This window comes from Rhinopithecus roxellana, chromosome 20, assembly GCF_007565055.1.
Source record: "Rhinopithecus roxellana isolate Shanxi Qingling chromosome 20, ASM756505v1, whole genome shotgun sequence".
Taxonomy (NCBI): Eukaryota; Metazoa; Chordata; class Mammalia; order Primates; family Cercopithecidae; genus Rhinopithecus; species Rhinopithecus roxellana.
The window spans coordinates 14,008,608-14,030,095 of record NC_044568.1 but is presented as its reverse complement, the minus strand read 5'-3'; the positions used below and the strand labels follow the sequence as shown (position 1 = coordinate 14,030,095).

Sequence of the window (21,488 nt, the reverse complement as noted above, 5' to 3'; positions counted from 1 at the left end):
TGAAATGGGGGTATTCATGGTGTTCATTCAGGAAACATTAGTTCAGTGCCTATTGTGTTCAAAACTCTGTGGACATTAGGGTACAAAGAAAAATAAAGTACAGTCTGTATACATAAAGTATGAGAACGAAAATGAAAAAACTCATTAGAATACTGAATAACTGCTACAAAAACATGCACAAATTGATACAGAAACAGAAAAGAGAAAACTGCTTCAAGATTTTGAAATACTTTCCATATTAAACAAAAAAAGTAAGCATTCATCTCAAGATGTTGCCAAAAGCAGCTTAGGCAATGCAGGACAAAGAAAGCAATAAAAACAAAGGTAGAAATTAATGAATTAGAGCATAAACAAATTCCAGAGCTTGTTTAAAAAAAAAAAAAAAAAAAAGACTACCAGCAAATACAGTCAATTTTTAAAGAGAAGACATGAATATACAAAGTTATAATTTAAAAGAAGATGGAAAAAGTGAATATGAAATTTTTAAAATTATAAAACTATACACAATTCTATCCTAGTAAACCAGAGAATGTTATGTTCAATGCCATGTCAATAACTGTAAAACTCTGCCCTGCTAAGATATAATGACAAAAATTTACTCAAGAATTAAACTAAATAGACAATAGCCAGGCGTGGTGGTACATGCCTGCAATCCCACCTACTCAAGGGGCTGAAGCAGGAGAACTGCTTGATTGAGCCTGGGAGGCAGAGGTTGCAGTAAGCCAAGACTACAGCCTGGGTGACACAGCAAGACTCTGCTCAAAAAAAAAAAAAAGGCCGGGCGCGGTGGCTCAAGTCTGTAATCCCAGCACTTTGGAGGCCGAGACGGGCGGATCACGAGGTCAGGAGATCGAGACCATCCTGGCTAACCCGGTGAAACCCCATCTCTACTAAAAAATACAAAAAAAAAAAAAACTAGCCGGGCGAGGTGGCGGGCGCCTGTAGTCCCAGCTACTCGGGAGGTTGAGGCAGGAGAATGGCGTGAACCCGGGAGGCGGAGCTTGCAGTGAGCTGAGATCCAGCCACTGCACTCCAGCCCCAGGCGACAGAGCCAGACTCTGTCTCAAAAAAAAGAAAAAAAAGAAAAGAAAAAGAAGAAGTAAAGTTCAAACTCCCAACAGGCAAATAATCCTGATGCTTTGTAAATGGCTCCCAAGCAGAGAAGGAGGAGGAAAATTCTGCAAGTCATTTTATGACACTAGCATAATACGATACCAAATTTGACAAAAAGAAAGCACACAAAGGAGTTTCTCAGTATTTTTACTCATTTTACCTTCTTCTACTGTGATCTTATCCCCATCAGCCAAAAATGCTTTATTAGGCTTTACAAACTGTAGCTTGAATTATGTTCAACATGTATGTTATACAGGACCCATTCAAAGATTCTGATGTACCCTCAACCCCTGGAGTACCACTCTGCAATTTCCATAAGAATCGTTGTACTGACCCATCTTACTTTCCTAATTGAAATACTAAAAAGTTGAATTCAGCAATATATTAAAAGATCTATATAATACAACCAAGTAGGCTTTATCCCAAGGAACCATAATTAGAAAGTCTAATAAATGACATTCTATCAGGAGAAGTAAAAATACTACCATCTAAACAGATATCCAAAAAATGTTCCTAAAATTCATTAAAATTCAACCTCAGCCCCTGGAAAAAAAAAAAAAAAAAGTAAGAATCAAAGATAACTGCCAACAACTACCACTTTACTTAATATTAGAATCCCAAAGCATAACTGTTGAAGACATGACTATCTGCTATAACTGCTACCGACTGGAGGTTCTAGACAAGGTAATAATAGAAGAAAAAAAAGAGAGGAGAGTATAATTACTGAAAGAGGAAAAAACAAATTATATTTGCAGATAATTAGATGATCTACCTCGTATATATCCAGAAAATCCAAGAAAATCATCCAAAAATATTAGAATGATAAGGACGCATTCTGTATTGTGGCCAAATACAAAAATAGCACACACATAAAAAACTTTCTTATCATTTAAAAACACAATTTTTAAATATCCCATTTGCAATAGTAACCAAAAAATAGTAATCAAAAATATAAAATACCCACGTATTTGACATAAAGTAATAAATAGTTCCCAACTGAACAAAATTACAAAACTTTCTGAAGATCATAAAACTTAAATAAATGTAGAGACAGATAATTACTGAATGAGAAAAATTATTTACCATAAATATTTCAGTTATTTCCAGATTAATGTATATTTTTAATGCAATAACAATTAAAATAACAACAGACTGGCAGGGCACATGGAGGACCTTGACAAAGTGATTTTTAAATTTACCTGGGAAAAAATTTAGGTTGTCTTCTCAATGCAAGAGATGAGCCATGGAATTTTTTAAAGTAAAGACTAATTATAGGGGCCTTATGCTGCCAAATATAGAAAGACATTATAAAACTATGGCAATTAAAATGATGTATCAAAGTAAAAACAAACAGGATAAAAAGCAGATCTGATTATTTAAGCATTCAAATCAGTACGTAAAAGATAAGTCAGTAAATGCAAGCAGCAATATCTGATCGGCCTTGGGGAAGAAAAATTTCCACATCTATTCCATACCATAACACCAACAAATTCTAGACACATTTTAACAATTATATGAAAAAAATATAAAATATTAATAACCAGAAGAACATGTAAATGACTGTTAATCTAATACTGAGGGGGAAAATGTTTTTTTAATTATAAATGAAGAAACTTCTGAATAACAAAAATATAGTCAGGCAATAAACAAACTGGAAAAATCTTTCTATCACATGATTAGTAAATAACATCCCTAATCTACAAAATATGTTTCCAAATCAGTAAGAAAAGACAAACACGTTAGCGAAATGAACAAAGCCTATATGAGTAAACAAATCACAAAAGAACTATATTTTGCCAATATAAATGGTGGGAGGACATTCAACCAAATATAATAATTAGGAAAATACAAATTACCTCCACAAGTTCCCACTTCTCCTCCAAATTGGCAAATATTTTTGTTTTCTGATAATTCCCGGTGTTACAGTGGATGTACCAATAAGCACTCTCACATATTGCTTCCTAAATTGGAAACTGGCATTACCTCCCTGGTAGCAACTTGACAATGAGAAGCAAAAATCTTAACAAAAGTTAGCCCATACAATTGTCCATTTAATTTATCCTATGAAACATTCCAAAGACTTGCAGAGATTTATGTACAAGAATGTTCACTAAAGGATAACCTATGATAGAATGGAAAAAAACCATATGATAAAATACTATACAATTGGAATTATATGAAAAAATATTCATTATATACTGGATGGTAAAAAAAGCAGAGTAAAAAATATACACATTATCATTCTAATTTTTGTTTAAAATACATCTTTGTAAACAGTATTTATCTCTGAAGAATTATGAGACTTTTTTCTGCCTCATATTTTTCCATATTTGTTAGTTTTTCTAAAATAAAAAATTATTATGTAATCAGAAAAAAATTCATTAAGAAATTTAAGAAATGCTTCTCTATCTCATATACCATATACTTATATATACAGTGTGGTTCTATATTTACGAAGCTGACTTTCATAAGCTGCACATGAAAAATAATTTCATTATTTTAATAGTCATATGCATAGTAATAATAACTAACCTTATACAGCACTTACCCCAACAATATTCTAAATGCTTTACATATATTAAATCATTTAATCTTCACAACTACTATGATCCCCATTTTACAGATGAAGGTTGAGGCTCAAGGAGATTAGGTGACTTGCCCAAGATCACTCAGCCAGTAAATAGCAGAGCGAAAGGAACCCATGTTCTTAACCACCACTGGCTACCGTTTCTCCTCATAAACTATACTCTAAAGCATTAAGACTGATTTATAACATAAATGCCAGAACATAAACAACATAAGCACTATCTCCTTTCAAGTAGCCTCTTTGGGAAACTCTATACATATCCAAAGATGTGGTCATTGATCAAAACATTTTTGGAAATCTTTCCTTTGACTATGCCCCTAGGGTAGTAAACATGTCTCCAGTGAGGAAGGAAGAGATTTCTTTCAAACAGCTACGAGTCATTCAGAAACAAGTCGCAAAGTGGATGTCAGAATTCTGCTTTTGATAACACAGCAAGAAAAACCAGTGAGGCTGATTTTACTACTGCGCCCATGCTCCCAAGAAGTACACATTCACAGTAGACTAGTATTTACTATACTGCATTGTTATAATTATTTGTTTACATGCCTGTCTTCCTCCTAAACTGAGGTCCTCAATGGCAAAGATTATATCTTAGTCGTCCTCAAGTCTCCAGCCTGTAATCCAAGTCCTGGTACACAAAGGGTGCTAATTAAGTATTTCTGAATGAACTCTACAGAGAATGTCACACAAATGCTTTGAGCTGTAACAACATATTAGAATAAACATACTGCCAAGAGGGCATCTGAGTCTATATACAAATAAACATATAAGGTATGTAGAAAGAGATTATAATGAAAAAAATGGAAATTTTACAAAGTTCCCAAAATTCCAAATATTCAGGAAGACAGAAATCAGTTTTTAATGGGTCTTCTCATAATAATGTTTAGCTGTAGTCATTTCTCACAGGACATAAGAGGGGGAGCGGATATGCCTCATTGTCTAAAAAGCAATCTACTGAACCAAGGATGCAGAAATAAACATAAACTTGCTTAGACAACAATGCAAAAACACATCTCCTCCACAGAAGACACCAGGATGCATCCTGCCTATGGGTTCAATCGACAAACCACAACCTGGTGCCTGAAGTATAAATCAAAGTCCCTGGTACTTATTGACATTTGCTACCTGCAAATTTCTAATATGTGCTAGATGGGCCTATTTTTATTTACAGCACAAACCACAGACTGAATGTAAAACAAGATGCTTAATAAATCCAGAGGAACATAAAACACCAGCATAACTCAGACAGCAAGACAGACACTCACTCCTTAATTAAGTGGGTGATGTTCTGTTTAAAACAAAAAGACAACCCTGGGCTATAGCTAAGATTAAGCACTCAGTGTTGCAAGGGAAAAGGCAACCATTTTCAGGGCAGAGCCTTTAAATCATGAAAAATAAAGCATCTAATAGTCTGTATTCAATAGTAAGTAGACAGTCAGGACACAGACTGATTTGGATTAACACATTTTCAGTTATAACAAGTAATTTTACAGAGGATTAGTATCTTGATGGTCTGATCAATATGAGTCACCGCTGCTATTACACATGAAGAGAAAATTGCCCCTCTGGTAATAAAGTGTGCGTGTCTTCGTTCTCCTTCATTTGCTGAGTCCATTACTGTAATGGTTCCAGCGTTAACAGCTGGGGCAATTTAAGCAGCAGGGGTCTGATGATTTTAAAAGCTGGGAACACTGGCTACTCATCCTTTCCTCCCTTGCAGTCTGCATATGCAACTCCTCTGCCTGGCTGTGGTTCCAACACAAGGATCCTGTTTTATGAGAACAATGACTACTATTTCCCAATTATTGTCTCATTAATAGTGTTACCAGCCAATAATGGAACTAAAACAAAAATGGCTCGCAGCATATTGGCTGCTGATTCGGCGAAAAATTGCACACTATTTACCTAAATAACAAGATTGACATGACAACAGGCTAGAGTCCACATAAACTGTAATGTTTGCATTCATTTGCCTGGTGCTATTCTCATATTCTTAAGCCAAAAAAATGCTGTTGTGCTGACAGACAAAAAAAAAAAAATTCATCAGCAGAATTTTCCATCTTTGTTTTCAAAAAATGGCAAACTGGAAAATAGTGAGATAACAGACTGCTGTACATAGAAATAGAAAATCCATATTAAGGCAGCCTTGAGACTTTAATCATGCCCAATTCAGCAGAGTGAGTTAAGGTTGCAACATCAGCCCATTTTATATTATTACTGGAGAAATGCTGGCCCTTGAGGCTCAGCCTTGAATGATCCAGTCACTAAATGAAGGTGCCAAAGGGCAGACTTAGGGCTAATGCAGAAATCAGAGCTCTGAATTTTCTGATCACAAACAATTATGAAAACACTCATGCTCTGGCAACAAATCTCCTCCTCAGAGCAGCTGAAACATAATTTGGTCCTTCAAACTGAATTTTCTACTTGGTTTCTACCAGTTGTAAAGGTCTTAACTGCCCTTTATCCATATGGCAGTTTTTTAACATAAGGAGACGCATGGTCACTTTGGAAGCAGGTCATTTCCAAAACTACAGAGTAAATAAACGATCGGCATAGCAACAGGACAGATGCTTATAGCAAAAACAAAAATGCACGCCTAAGAGTCAAACTCATAGAATCAGAGAGTAGGAAGGTGATTACCAGGGCTGGGAGGATGGGAAAGAGCTAATCAAGTGGCATAAAGTTTCAATTATACAAGATGAATCAGTGCCAGAGATCTGCTATCCAACATTGTACCTACAGTTTACAGTTCTTTATTGTACACTTAAAAATGTGGTAAGAGAGTAGATCTTATGTTGTACTCTCACCATAATAAAATACATTTTTTAAAATGCAAACCATAGCATCAATTCAAGGTTTAACTTTCAAACATGTGATGGCTTAACAAACAGCATGCCAAGGACAAAAGTTTGGAAACAAGCCCTTATCGACACAAATCTTCATCTCTTGAACCTGTTCTAACCCAACCCAAGGAATCCTAAGTATCCTCCCAGTTTACATTGTGAAATCAACCAGTGAGACAATTTTATAAAATATTACAAAATCAGTTTATAATAGAAGATTAAATGAATGTGCTTAGCAGAACTCTAAATTCACCTTCTCTAAGGTGTGTTTTTTCATTAAGGTTCCAAAAGGACCATCTTAACAAAAGTTCCCCTCCCCTAAAAGTTAGGAAGTCACACTTTAAATACAACTTTAGCAAGAAATCTACCATAATAAACTAACAACAACAAAATACTCCAAATCTGAAAGGTGAACTGGCATTTTAAAATTGGAAGAGAATACTTGAAAACAAGTGTCGATAGTTGCTGAAGTATGTGTTGAACAGAAGAGTCTTATTTCTCAAAATTGATGCCCACATCTACGATATATTAAGTAACTTAAAATTCATAAGATATTAACCATTTTCCATTATTTCTTTCAAATTCCGGTTCCATCTCTCACTATTAGAAAGTCTACTGACCAATAACAAGTGATGCTCTTGGGAATTCATTCATTATTTTACAAGTATGGAATAGACCATGTGTCTGGCAAAATCTTAAGGGCTAGAGATAAAATGGTGAATGACAAAACTGAAAATAAAAACACGATCTCTACATTTTTGGAGACTAGCATCTACATGCCAAAATCTGTATCGCTAAACTCAGCCACAATAAATCTCATCAGCAGCCAAGGATCCAGAATCATAATTATGAAGGGTCACATGTATCACATAGCAGATGCTGGCCGCTCTCAATCATTTAATCTTTCACCAGATACTTATTAATGTCTCCTTTGTGGAAGACATCCTGCCAGGTACAATGGAGAGATGAAAAGATGAATTAGACACAAATGCTATCTTCAAGGAAGCTACTGTTTGCTCAAAGTGTCTAAGACTTTTTTTTTTTTGAATGGCTAATTTAGTTTTCAAAACCAATACGAGGAGGGTTAGGAAACAGGCCTGGAAATAACAGAAAGTAACAAGAATTCACTGTTACTTGGTAGTTTAGCTGGTTAATTTTCAAGTAAGTTACAGTATTTAAAGTGGTTTGGAAATTATGATCAAATACACTAACTCTTATTCTATTTACAGAAGTCAACTGAACCTCCAAAACAGTGATTAAAGGCTTACCCATATATTGAAGAAGAGATTAAGCAAAAAATAATAATGGATTTTGGGAAGAAGGAAAACAAACATAGAGTAGAATCTGTCAGGTGAGGTTTTCATTTTTCAAGTCCCCTGGTCTTTGGTCTAACACCAAAACCGTCTTATATTTAGTGTCCAGTTTAGATAAACTGGTGACATAATCTAGAATGTCCCATAATAAAAGTAGACTCCAAAAGAACATTCTCAGGACCTCAATAAAACGCCAAATTTGAAATACAAAACAAGGTAAAAATACCCAGTCAGTATAAACATAAATAGCAAACTTTCTTTTGTTGAGTTATTGTTATTATCATTTAGAGATGGGGTCTCACTCTGTTGTCCAGGCTGGAGTGCAATGGCACAATCACAGTTCACTGTAACCTCCAACTCCTGGTCTCAAGTGAGCCTCCTCCACCTTGGCCTCACAAAGCACTGGGATTACAGGTATGAGCCACTGCATTTGGCCAAGTTATTATTTTTATAACTCAATAAACCTTATCATGTAAAGTTTATAAGACAACTATCACCAAAAGCAGAAGAGTTTTTCAATCACGTTACTTAAAACGGTAGGTTATATATTCTGGATATTTTCCTTCACTGATAAAAATGTACATGACTCAAACAAAACTATTAAATGTTCTTAGGTATATAACCGTTTCCTTAATAAACTTAAACTAGTTCTATTTTTAATAGTTTAAAAGATGATCTAACCTAAGCCAGCATAAGAGTCTTTGAAGCTAACTTGGAATTCAACATTCATAGCTTTTTATTCTATGACTAATGAAACAGTTTTAATGTTTCTGATAAACCCCGTAAGGAATCCCAGGCCTCTCATAAGGATACACCTTTAAACAGATCTTCTAAGGAAGGAATTCCATGACTACTAGGCCATGTTAGATCCTCTTTGCTACCATGTCCTCCCGTGATAAAACTCACCACTCTACTGTTGGTACTTATTTACCTTCCATGGACAGCCAGCCAGTTCCATGGGACTGTGTCTGCCATCTTTACCCTGGTGCTGAGTACACTGCTCAACACTTAATCAGGTTCCTTATCTGAACCACAGAACGTAGAAAATGGTTTGAGTGACTATATTCTCAATTTTCTGAAAGGTGGTACAAAACTAGTACCATTCTGGCTGCATGGGAAATAAGTTAATGGAACCCCAGTTGAGAAAATCCACTTGACTAGACACTCAACATAAGTTTACAGAATAAATGTCCTGGGATCAGAATACACACACACATATATATATACAGAATATATATCTACTGGAGTCAGATAGGCAGTAGTGCAGGTGGTGGTTATGATGGTGATGATGATGATGATGATGATGATGATGATGATGATGATAAGAAGATGGTGATAATAACAATGTTTATTTTTTATTTATTTATTTTTTTTTTTTTTTGAGATGGAGTCTCGCTCTGTCGCCCAGGCTGGAGTGCAGCGGCGCCATCTCAGCTCACTGCAAGCTCTGCCTCCCGGGTTCACACCATTCTCCTGCCTCAGCCTCCCGAGTAGCTGGGACTACAGGCGCCCGCCACCACGCCCAGCTAGTCTTTTGTATTTTTTAGTAGAGACGGGGTTTCACCGTGTTAGCCAGGATGGTCTCGATCTCCTGACCTCGTGATCCGCCCGTCTCGGCCTCCCAAAGTGCTGGGATTACAGGCTTGAGCCACCGCGCCCGGCCACAATGTTTATTTTTACTGTATGCCAGCAATGTTTTATGTGCTATATAATATCTCAATCCCTACCAGAACCATATCACTCCAATTTGATAGATGAGGAAACGGAGGCTCAGAGAAGTTAAACTGCTTGCTCAAGTAAATGAGGGAGCAGAATTCAATTTCAAGAGTCTGTGTCTAAGGCCCCACACTACACCACTATTTTGTAACTGAAGGGGCAAAACTGGATGACAGAAAAATGGAAAGCGTATTTCCTGCCTAAAAGGGAAGCCACTATTCAATTCTAGTTAGGAAAATGCATGCCCAGTGTTACCAGATACTCTAGTTTTTCAAGAGAGTCAGACACCCAGATGTTTATGCAAAATCCCTCAATTTTTAAATATTAGAAAATAATTCTGAAACAACTTTCAGTTTGTTTGGGCCGAAACTTACCTACAGCCAGGATGCGTATGTGGATTATAAATATGTGACCTCTAGAGGTCCCATCTTTCCTCAAAAATATACATGCAAAAATGTAAAATCTGGGCCAGGCACGGTGGCTCATGCCTGTAATCCCAACACTTTAGGAGGCTGAGGTGGGTGGATTAATATGTCAGGAGTTCAAGACTAGCCTGGCCAACATGGTGAAACCCCGTCTCTACTAAAAACACAAAAATTAGCTGGGTGTGGTGGCATGTGTCTGTAATCCCAGTTACTCGAGAGGCTGAGGCAGAAGAATCCCTTGAACCCGGGAGGCGGAGGTTGCAGCGAGCCGAGATCGCGCCACTGCATTCCAGCCTGGGCAACAGAGTGAGACTCCATCTCAAAAAAAAAAAAAAAAAAAAAAAAAAGCCAAATCTGAATCCAATCATAAGGAAACATAAGACAAATAAGAATGCAGGGCCATTGTACTAAATAAATAAATAAATAATAGCCTGCACACATCACAAATGTCAATGTCTTGAAAGAAAAAGGATGAGGAACCAATTTAAAGGACACGAAAGGACACCAGATTAAAGGAGAAGGGACCAAAGGGACCTGACAATGAAAGGTAATATGCGATCCAGATGAAACCTGGACCAGGAAAAAATGCTATAAAATTCATTATTAGGACAATTAGCAAAATTTGAATATGGACTTTGGATGAAATAATGGCATTATATCAACGTTAACTTTTTCTGAAATTAACAACTGACTGTGTTTATATTCGTATGTAAGAGAATGTCCATGTTCTTAGGAAATATATGCTGAACTATTTAGAGGTAAAGAGTAATGGTTCATTAAAAAAAATTGTTCATATGGATATATATGGCAAGAGAGAGAGCAATCAAGTGAACACAGCAAGATATTAACCTGTGAATACGGACAACAGGTCTATGGGAGCTCTAGATTCTACTCTTGCTCTTCAATAAGTTTTAAATCATTCAAAATAATAAATTATAACATCTGAGAAAAAATGCATAGGGCCAGCCCCACCCCAGCAGAGGAACCCTGAAGCCACCAAACTCAATCAAGGGCATGCTACTCTATTCCTGGGATAGCAGCTAGACCTAATCACACTGGGTCCTCACACCAACCCACAGAAGCAGCTATTCTTAACCTCATTTATGACTGGAGAAACTGAGGCACAGGGTATGAATCCCCTATCCCAATAGTAAGGAAATAGTAGACGCCATGGTTCTATCTCAAACCATCAGATACTAATCTGGACTATTCTACTATATGCCTTATAAGAAAAGTTCATTTTAAAAATGCATGAATACCATATAGTACTCGCATATGCTGAACACAAGTTAGATAAATGTTAATCATAGGAAGCTATTTGGTCCAACCTTCTTATTCACCCTCCAGACTTGGAAACAGCATAAAAGTCTATAGCATAAGCAATCACAAGGAAGAAACTACGATCTAAGTTACTTCAAAGAGAAAAGAAAAATAAAAACTAAGTACCCATTATGGAGATGACAAAGTTTAATTTGAAAAGCAAACAAGAAATCTTTGTGACTTTGGGATAAAGACTGCATAGATATGACACAAAAAGCACAAATCATAAAAATAAACATTGATAAATTGGACCTTTCTTAAAAACTATTAAGTAACCTAGATGAATGGAAAATAACGTTTGCAACACACATAGTAAACAAAGGATTTGTATCTAGAAAATATAAAGAACTCATAAAACTTAACAATAGGAACACAATCCAACAAAAAAATGGGCAAAGATTTTGAACAGATACTTCATAAAAGAAGATATATACATGTCCAATAAGCACATGCGAAGATGCATAACATTATTATCCATCAGAGAAATGCAAATCAAACCACAATGAGATACCACTTCTCACCCACTATGATAGATCCAATAGAAAAGACAGACATTAACAAGTGTTAACAAGGATGTGACAAAATTGTAACCCTCAAAATGGCTAGTGGGGAATATAAAATGGTGTAACCACACAAGTAAACACTTTGTCAGTTTCTTAAAATTTTAAACATAGATTTACCATATGAACAGTAATTCCACTCCTAGGTATCTACCCAGGAGGAATGAAAACACATCCACACAAAAACTAGGGTGCAAATGTTCACAGTAGCATTTTTCATAATAGTCAAAATGTAGAAACAAATCAAATGTCCATCAACTGGTGAAGAGATAAACAAAACATGGTATATCCTGACACTGGAATTCTTCTTTTTTTTTTTTTTTTTTGAGACAGAGTCTCACTCTGTCACCCAGGCTGGAATGCAGTGGCACAATCTGGGCTCTCTGCAACCTCTGCCTGCCAGGTTAGGTGACTCTCATGCCTCGGCCTCCTGAGTAGCTAGAATTACAAGCATGTGCCACCACTCCTGGCTAATTTTTGTATTTTTAGTAGAGACAGGGTTTCACCATGTTGGCCAAGCTGGTCTTGATGTAAGTTATCCTGACCTCAGGTGATCCACCTGCCTTGGCCTCCCAAAGTGCTGGGATTACAGGCATGAGCCATTGCGCTCGGCCCGACACTGGAATTCTATCTACTGTGTAATAAAAAGGAACAAAGTACCAATACATGCTGTAACATGGATGAACCTCAAAAACATCCTGGGTGAAAGAAGCTGAATATAAAAGACCACATATTGTATGAGTCCATCTATACAAAAATGTCCAGAAAAGGCAAATCTAAAGAACAGAGTAGATTCGTGGTTCCCTAGGGATGAAGTAGAATTGGGAAATAACTGCAAATGAATACAGTTTCTTCTGGAAGGGAACTGTTCTAAAATAAGACTGTGGTGATAGTTACACAACTCTGCAAATATGCTACCAACCATTGAGTCCTACACTGAAAACAGGTGAATTTTATGGTATATAAATTATACCTCAATAAAGATTTATAAAAAGAGAGATATGCAATATCATTAGACATCACTGAAATGCAAATTAAAATCACAAATATCACTGCACACGTACTAGAATGGTTAAAATGTAAAAGACTGACAAGCATTGCAAGGATATGAAACAAGTAGAACTCTCATTTTACGTTCCCACCAACAGTTGATAGGAGTGTAAAAGGGTGCAGTGCATTTGAATATTGTCCCCCAAAAAGGTATGTCCAAATCCAGAAACCCAGCACGTGTGAATATAACGTTATTTGGAAAAAGTGTCCTTGCAAATGTAATTAAGTTGAGGCTCTTAAGGACCTCAAGAGGGCATCTTGGATTTAGGATGGGTCCTAACCAATAACGGGCATCCTTTTAAGAGAAAGGAGAGAGAGATTTGAGACACAGAAACAGAGAGAAGAAGGCCATGTGAAGATGGAAAGCAGAGAAGTTATGAAGTGATGCTACCACAAGCCAAGGAACACCAGGGACCACCAGAAGCTGGAAGAGGCAAGGAAGGAGTTTCCCCTAGAGTCCTTCAAAGGGAGTATAGCCCTGTTGACACCTTGATTTCAATGCCTCATCTCCAGGACTGAAAGAGAATAAATTTCTGTTGTTTTAAGCCTCCAAGTTTGTGGTAACTTGTTGCAGCAGCCATAGGAAACTAAAACAAATGGCCAAATCACTTTGGAAAACTGGCAATTTCTTCATAAGGTTAAACAAAGAACTCCCCTATAACTAAGCAATTCTACTCCTGGGCATTACCCGACAAATGAAAACGGAAAGACTCTTACATGAATGGTCATAGCAGCTTTTTTTGACAGAAATGAAAATGGAAAGACTCATACATGAATGGTCAAAGCAGCTTTTTTCATAAGGGTCCAAAACCAGAAACAATCCTAAGGTCCAGCAACAAGTGAATGAATAAACAACATGTGGTATCTCCATACAGTGGGCCACTAATCTGCAATAAAAAGGAACAAACTATTGATACATACAACACCATGGATTAATCTCAGAATCATTATGCTGACCAGGCCCAGTGGCTCACGCCTATAATCCCAACACTTTGGGTAGCAGAGGCAGGAGGATGGCTTCAGCCCAGCAGTTCCAGACCAGCTTGGGCAACATAGCAAGACACAATCTCTATTTAAAAAAAAATAATAATTATGCTGAATGAAAAAAAAGACCCAAAAGTATACACTGTATGCTTCCATTTATATGAAATCTAGAAAATACAGATGCATCTACAGAAACAAAAAACATATCAGTGGTTGCTTGGGGGCTGAGGTGGAGGGAGAGACCACAAATTAACGAGAGGGAACTGAGAAGGAGAGAAATGTTCGCTATTCCCATTGTGGTGGTTTTGCAGGTATATACATTTGTCAAAAGGCATCAAATTGTACACAAAAAAATGGTTGCAAATGACTGTATGTAAATTATACCTCAATAAAATTGATTAGAAAAAGAGAAAATAATTCCATGAGCCATTGGACATTTTACATTTAAGATTTAAAACAACTACTTATACTTTGTTCTAACCAATAATATTAAGCAAAGAAATTTTAAATGAAGAGCAAATTTGTTAAAGAAAAAAGGAAGACAACTTGCTCTACTAATTCAACATGTTTCACAAGCAGAAAATGGAAAAAGCCTTGAATTTGGAGTCAGAAGACCTGGCTTAGAGTGCTAGTTCCACTTAGCAACCAAGTGGCCTTGAGCAAGTCACGATTTACCTGCAAGTCTCAATTTCTACATCTCTAAAATATAGATGACACTAATAACTACCTCACAAGCAATAGTTATGGTTTCAATAGAGTAAGAGCTCCTTTCGTGCAGGGATTCTATTTTAGCCAAAATTATAATCCCAACATATGTCAAATAATAGGTGCTCAATAAATCTTCACAGAATAAATGAATTACTTTAAAAATAAACCTGAAAGATGAGAAAGACATCGTGCACAACACCATGAGGCGACATTTGTTTCTTTGCACTGTGTAGACTAAAGCAGAAGAGTCACCCTGTTTGTGCTTATCTTTAGCATATTGTCCACATCATTTGCAGACTCAAGCATGAAAACTTCCAGTCCCTTATGAAATACTGTGATACCTCAAGTCAATATAGAGCATATTTTAAATTTTAAATACTTAGGTGCATTGCTCTAAAACAGACTCACTTGTAGGATGAAATTCTATGAAAGCAAGAACTGTGTCTATGTTATTTAACACTGATATTCACTGCCAATATCTGCCTAACATATAGTAGGCAGCAAATAACGTGTGCAAAGGCCCTGAAGCCAGATGAAGTACAGGAAAGAGTGACTTTTAAGAGGCCAAAGTGACTGGGAGGCAGACAGCAGAGTGTCATGTCCAATGGGGTTGTGAAAGCAGGTAGGGTCCACACCACGCAGGATCTTGTAGGCAATGTGAAGTTTTGTCTTTATCCTAAGAGCAACAGAAAGCCATGGAATATTTTTAAACAGGTGGTTGGCAGAGTAAGGAGAAAGGAAAGGGACATAATTAGATTTGCATTTCATGAAGATCTTACTCTATGGTGTGCAGAAGAGAATGGTAGTTGGGGGAAGGGAGAGAAGGTGGAAGAAGAGTTAAGTTAGGGTGTAGAGTAGGTATAGGCCAATCAAGAGGCTATTCCAACAGTCCATTAAAAAGATAATGGTAGCTTGTTCCAAGGTAGTGGAGGTGGGAAAAAAAAAGTGGACGGATTCCCAATACACGTAGACAAATCAACAGGATCTGACTTTGAGAATGAGAGAAAGGAAAACACTCAATGCTTCTGAGTCTCAGTTCTTCATCTGTGAAGCAGGGCTGTTGTTTATACTCCATCTGTATAATACCTACCTTGTAATCTGCTGTGACAATGATATGAAATAATTTAAATATTATGCACCTAACTCAGTGCCTGACAGACAGTAAATGCTTTTTAAAATCGCTGTTGCCATTATTATGGTCATCCCATGGAATGGCAACTACCGGAAACTGAACACCACAGGTAGAGAGGAGCAATGTAGTTAAAGATTCATATCCACATGGCTGAAAGACACAAACTGTTATCAGCCGGTCACTGAGACAATTGTTCCAAAGAAACACAGCTGACCGCACAGATATTTCATCTAAGCTGATCTCAGTCCTCAGAGCCCATTATAAGAAAGCACAGCTGGTATGATCACCGTCACCTGAGAATCCGGTAAACTGAGGCACAGAGCTGGCTACAAATTTAACCAAGGAATAGGTGCAGAGGAAGGACAAGGAAATAGGTATCCTGCTTCTCATTTCTGAGCCGATCCAACAAGACTCGGCCTGCATCCTGAAGAGGAATTTGTAACACCCCCTCCAATGTCTCCAGGTCCCTTGCTGACAAGGCCCTGTCATCCCTTAGCTTAACACCGTGCATCCGCTCGCCATCAAACCAAGCCCTTCCGGTTCCCTGATCCTAGCTCACAGCGCACGAAGATCCCCAAGCCCCGGGAGCCCCACATACCTTAGCTTCGCGCTCTCGTTCCTCGGCGGTCGGGGTGCGCTTCATGCTGCCACTAAAGCCGCCTTCGCCACCGCAAGCTGCGTAGATCCCCTCGCCCTGGACCCCGCCTCCTGCATGTAGTTCTCTCAGCGTCCTGCTCCCGTCCGGAGCCATTCTCCCTCACAGTGGAAAAAACTACAACTCCCAGAATGCACCGCGGCGACGCCCGCGAGCGCCTCGGGATTTAGAACAGGAGAATTTCCCAGGTCCGACAGCTGGAAGAGCGTAGTCCGCTACACCGCGAGCAAACAGGCTGGAGACCAAGGAGAACTACATTTCCCAGGAGGCAACGGGTGCCTACCATGTTTCTCCCGTGCTCCTCTCGGCCAGCCGCCTGCCACGCTGTCGGCGCTATAGCAACGGTATAGCTAGCTGCAGGGCCAGTGGAGCGGTGAGTACTCGGGAGGATGCGGGAGCATGGGGGTGGGTGGAGGTTGCGGACCCTCCCCACTGCAGCGCGGGCCAGGGTCCTAGGGTCCGCTCTGCGGTCTGGAGAAGGCCCTGGAGTTGGCCCTGGAGTTCTGCTCGCGGAAAGCAGCCGAGCCCGAGACACCTCCACATCCTCAGGCCTGAATCACAGCCCGCTCTTTATCCTCACATCCAGGACCAACTTGAAATGTTGTATCCCAGCCATGAAGGTGAGAGTTGATGCTGCTAATTGCCATCTCTATCCAGATCCTGCAAGTTGTAGGTCCCTAACACAGTTTGCTCATTTGCCCTGGATTAGAAATTGGTTGGAGACCCTAAAACTCCTGAGTGTTCTATTGTTTGCTTAATTATATATTATTTGTTTATCATCTGATTATCTCCATAACTTGCTAGCTTCATAAAGGCGGGGATTTTGCTTGCCATTTTAATCTCAGTGCCTGGTATTCATTTATTCATTCAAATAAATATTTTTTCTTTATTCTTGTGTGTGTGTGTGTGTGTGACAGGTTCTTGCTCTGTCGCCCAGGCTGGAGTGGAGTGGTAAGACCTCAGCTTACTGCAACCTCCCCCTCCCGGGTTCAAGCGATTCTCCTGCCTCAGCCTCCCGAGTAGCTGGGATTGCAGGCGTGCGCCACCACACCCAGCTAATTTTTGTATTTTTAGTAGAGATGGAGTTTCACCATGTTGGCCAGGGTGGTCTCGAACTCCTGAGCTTAAGTCATCCGCCTGTCTCGGCCTCGCAAAGTGCTGGGATTACAGGTGTGAGCCACCGCGCCCAGCCAATCATTCAATATATATTAATGTTGGTTCCCACCCTGTACCAGGCACTGTTCCTGAACAGCTGTGAACAAGACTAATACCCGTCTCAAGATGTTTATCCTTTTTTCATGGAGACAAACAATAATTTATTTGATAATTTCAGATAGAGACAGTTGCTAAAAGAGAAACAAGCCAGGCGTGGTGGCATGCACCTGTAGTTCCAGCTACTTGGGAGGGTGAGGTGGGAGGATCACTTGAACCCATGAATTCCAGGCCAGCCCGGACAACAGAGCAAAACCCTGTCTCAAAAAAAAGAAGAAAAGAAAAGAAATAAACAGTGAAGAAATGTAAGGAAGACTACTCTAACATAGGATGGTCAGGGAAAGCCTGTCTGAGGAAGTGAGCTGAACTCCAGAGATTGAGGAGCCAGCTAATGCAAAGGCCTTGAGTACACGAGGGTGTGGGGGGTTCGAGGAAAGTAAAGAATAATGTAGGTGAAGCATACTGAGCAAAGAAGGATAACATGAAATGGTGTTGGAGAGGCATTGCAGCATTGTGCAGGATTACTCAGCTTCCACACTATTATTAACATTTTGGGCTGGATAATTCATTATTATGTCTCCTAAGCACTGTAAGATATTTAACATCATCCCTGGCCTCTACTCACTAGATGCCAGTAGCATCCCCCTTCCTTGTTGTGACAACCAAAAATATCACCAGATACAACTATTAATACTTCCAACTACTACCTTAAGTGAGTTAACTAATCTGTGTCTCAGCTTCCTCATTTGTAAAGCGGTAATCATTTGAGTAACAACCTCACAAGGATATGGCAAGACACTTCATTAATTCCTATAACAGAGCACTTAGAACAGTACCTGGCACATAATAAGCATTCAATGAATGTTAACACCATCAACATCATCATCATCATCATCATCATTCTCATTATTTTTAAAGTGACCTTAACTCTGTCATGGAAAACTAATCATTTTCATACATGGGCCTGTGTGTCAACAGGATCCTAAAAATTGACCTTTTCTATAGCAGTACTTCCAAAAGAAGTAGATGATCTCCCAAGGATTTGTCTGTTAGCTGTTTCTGTAACAGCAAAATGCAATGGTTCTCCACCATTTGTGAGTTATAATAAAAGTTATGAACCCTCCTTAAAAGATATTGCATATATACGTATACATACAAAATTTGGTAAACCATCTCTGGGTTCACAGACCCTGAAACCCCACGGACTCCATTCACTCACTCAACAACTATTTAATGAATGCCTGCTCTCAGAATGCACCAAGCTTTATGCTAGCCTCAAAGAATACAGAGGTGAACAAGACAATGAAGCTTGCTACTCTCTTGGTCTTTACATTCTAGAACCAATATTCTAGAGCTTAAGAACTCTGCCCTTTAGAGTATCTTCATTCACAGTTTGCATTTAGCTTACTAGGTAGATTGAAATGAAAATATAAAATCCTTTATTTTTGCATACTAGATACTGTGTGGACCACTCGTATCCACATTCAAAATAAAGCTACTGTGGTGCATTTCTGTAACGAATAGAAACTATAAAAATACCAGAATTAGCTAGACAGCCTATATGTCGAAGTAGTTGAACTCTGCATGGGACCTAAGCCTCATGGCAACAAAGGCAAGACACACACACACACAAAAAAACGTAAACCAGTTGGTAAATTTATGCAACGAAACCTCTTTCACAAAACTTAGAACTGCCCACTCATTTGCGCATCAAGCAGACAATTAATATTTGAGTAATATTGACATCTCAGGCACATGTGATCAGTGCTTTTACTTTACTCATCCCATTTACCATTAGAATAACTCTGAGATAGGTATTATTTTCTCCTTTTTAAAGCTGAGAGACTGAAACTCAGAGAGTTTAGGTGGCTTGACTAATTCGTTAATGATAGAGCAACTATTTGAATCAAGTTCCTGACCTGAGTGTTTTCCAAGATACCTGCTCTCTTTTGGAGGCTGGGGAGAGGAAAGGGATGGAGAGGAGGTATTTCTTAAACGATAATCTTACCTCATTTCCTAAGCAAACTGTAGGAAATATACTGTTGAAAGGAACACTGTCTCCATGATTGAATGTAGTAGTACTTTTAGAAGAGAAGCTTTCATCTTCTCCAAGCAGCACATATGGACAATAAGATGCCGATTAAAGTTCTAGTCCCTTTTTCATTTTATTTGATTCATTCCATTACATAGTTAATGTAATAACTTGGAAAGAGTTTATTTGAATTTTCTTTTTTCCACAGCTAGGCCATGTCTGGTCCAACTGATGAGACTGCAGGAGACTTGCCTGTGAAAGATACAGGTCTAAACCTCTTTGGAATGGGAGGGTTACAAGGTATGGCCAGCTGTTATTTATTACAGTTATGAACTTTGATCACTGACTTCTTTACTTTTAATTTAAAGTATTTCTGATACTCATACACCCCAAACCATTTAAGTAACTATATAGTCCTTGATTGTACTAAACAAAAAGATGGAGAGTTTAGAACACATATGGTATTTTACTACATGTGTCAGTTATCAACAGCTCATAGAAAATGTACAGTCCCCCCTCTGTTCTGATAAAAAATTAACATAAATCATCTTTTTAAAATTCCTTACATCAGTAGAAACTACATAGAGAGTATCAAGCCTCCAAACCGAATTGCCTGGTTTAAATTACATTCAGTATTAAAACATTTCTTTGTGTTTAAATTTTATATGGGAGGAAAGGCCATATTTTAAGTGTTTTGCCTTTTAAGTAGAGTATCTCATGTGATAGTGACTTTTTTTATCAAATTGATATGGATTAAAGGTTTTCTTTATCCTTTTATCACTTAGTAGTTGCTGTAGAGCTAAAAAGCACTTTCAAATTGAGAAAGAAAAGCACCACATTAAAGAACAATTTAGAACAGAGAGCTTTGTTTATCTTTGTTTGTCCATTGTGTCAGCTATGCTGTCATGCATGTATCAATTATCAACAGCTCATAGAAAATGTGGCCGGGCGCGGTGGCTCAAGCCTGTAATCCCAGCACTTTGGGAGGCCGAGACGGGTGGATCATGAGGTCAGGAGATCGAGACCATCCTGGCTAATACGGTGAAACCCCGTCTCTACTAAAAAATACAAAAAACTAGCCGGGCGATGAGGCGGGCGCCTGTAGTCCCAGCTACTCGGGAGGCTGAGACAGGAGAATGGCGTGAACCCGGGAGGCGGAGCTTGCAGTGAGCTGAGATCCGGCCACTGCACTCCAGCCTGGGTGGCAGAGCAAGACTCCGTCTCAAAAAAAAAAAAAAAAAAAAAAAAAAAAAAAGAAAATGTGAAATCCCCCTCTAGCCTGAGAAGGCTAGGGATTTAAGATACTTTCCATTTAGGAATCTACATACACTTTTTAATCAGAACAGTGTAAATGGCCACTGTGAAAACCAGAAAAGTGGTCAATCTATTGTTTATTGAAAAAGATAAAATTTGGCTACACAGAATTATTATTATTATTATTATTTTTTTTTTTTTTTTTGAGATGAAGTCTCACTCTGTCACCCAAGCTGGAGTGCAGTGGCAGGATCTCCACTCACTGCAACCTCCGCCTCCCAGGTTTAAGCGATCCTCCTGCCTCAGCCCGCTGTGCAGCTGGGTTTACAGGAGTGCGCCACCACGCCCAGCTAATTTTTGGCTACACAGATTTTATTGTTAAAAGTAAAAAGTATGTGTAAGCTTTGCTTTGCAGCTATCTTTCAGAGAGCATCGAGTATTAAAATACAAATAAATTTTAAGTGTGCAAAGGGCTTTATTGGGTTTTGATACTCTGTAAGTACAATTATTGTCCTCAGTAACCTATCACAGGACCTTAGTCTCTATTAGTTTGTTCTTTGTTTCTATTGGAGAATTGTTGAAAA

The 21,488-nt window shown here is 38.4% G+C and overlaps 2 protein-coding genes across 5 annotated transcripts in view; one reads left to right on the top strand and one right to left on the bottom strand.

The window, feature by feature from the left end:
- FTO (FTO alpha-ketoglutarate dependent dioxygenase) overlaps positions 1 to 16,617 on the bottom strand; it is a 410,833-nt gene extending 394,216 nt beyond the window's left edge. The window contains exon 1 of one of the 2 annotated variants that reach the window (XM_030924926.1): positions 16,350 to 16,617. In XM_030924926.1, coding sequence (XP_030780786.1) covers positions 16,350 to 16,502 — 153 coding nt within the window. In that variant the 5' untranslated portion in view covers positions 16,503 to 16,617. The remainder of the gene's footprint in view (positions 1 to 16,349) is intronic. The other variant, XM_010358289.2, reaches the window with a different exon arrangement.
- RPGRIP1L (RPGRIP1 like) overlaps positions 16,581 to 21,488 on the top strand; it is a 101,843-nt gene continuing 96,935 nt past the window's right edge. For 2 of the 3 annotated variants that reach the window (XM_010358270.2, XM_030924924.1), the window contains exons 1-2: positions 16,581 to 16,779; positions 19,859 to 19,950. In XM_010358270.2, coding sequence (XP_010356572.1) covers positions 19,866 to 19,950 — 85 coding nt within the window. In that variant the 5' untranslated portion in view covers positions 16,581 to 16,779; positions 19,859 to 19,865. Of the gene's footprint in view, positions 16,780 to 16,992; positions 17,027 to 19,858; positions 19,951 to 21,488 lie in introns of all 3 variants that reach the window. The other variant, XM_030924923.1, reaches the window with a different exon arrangement.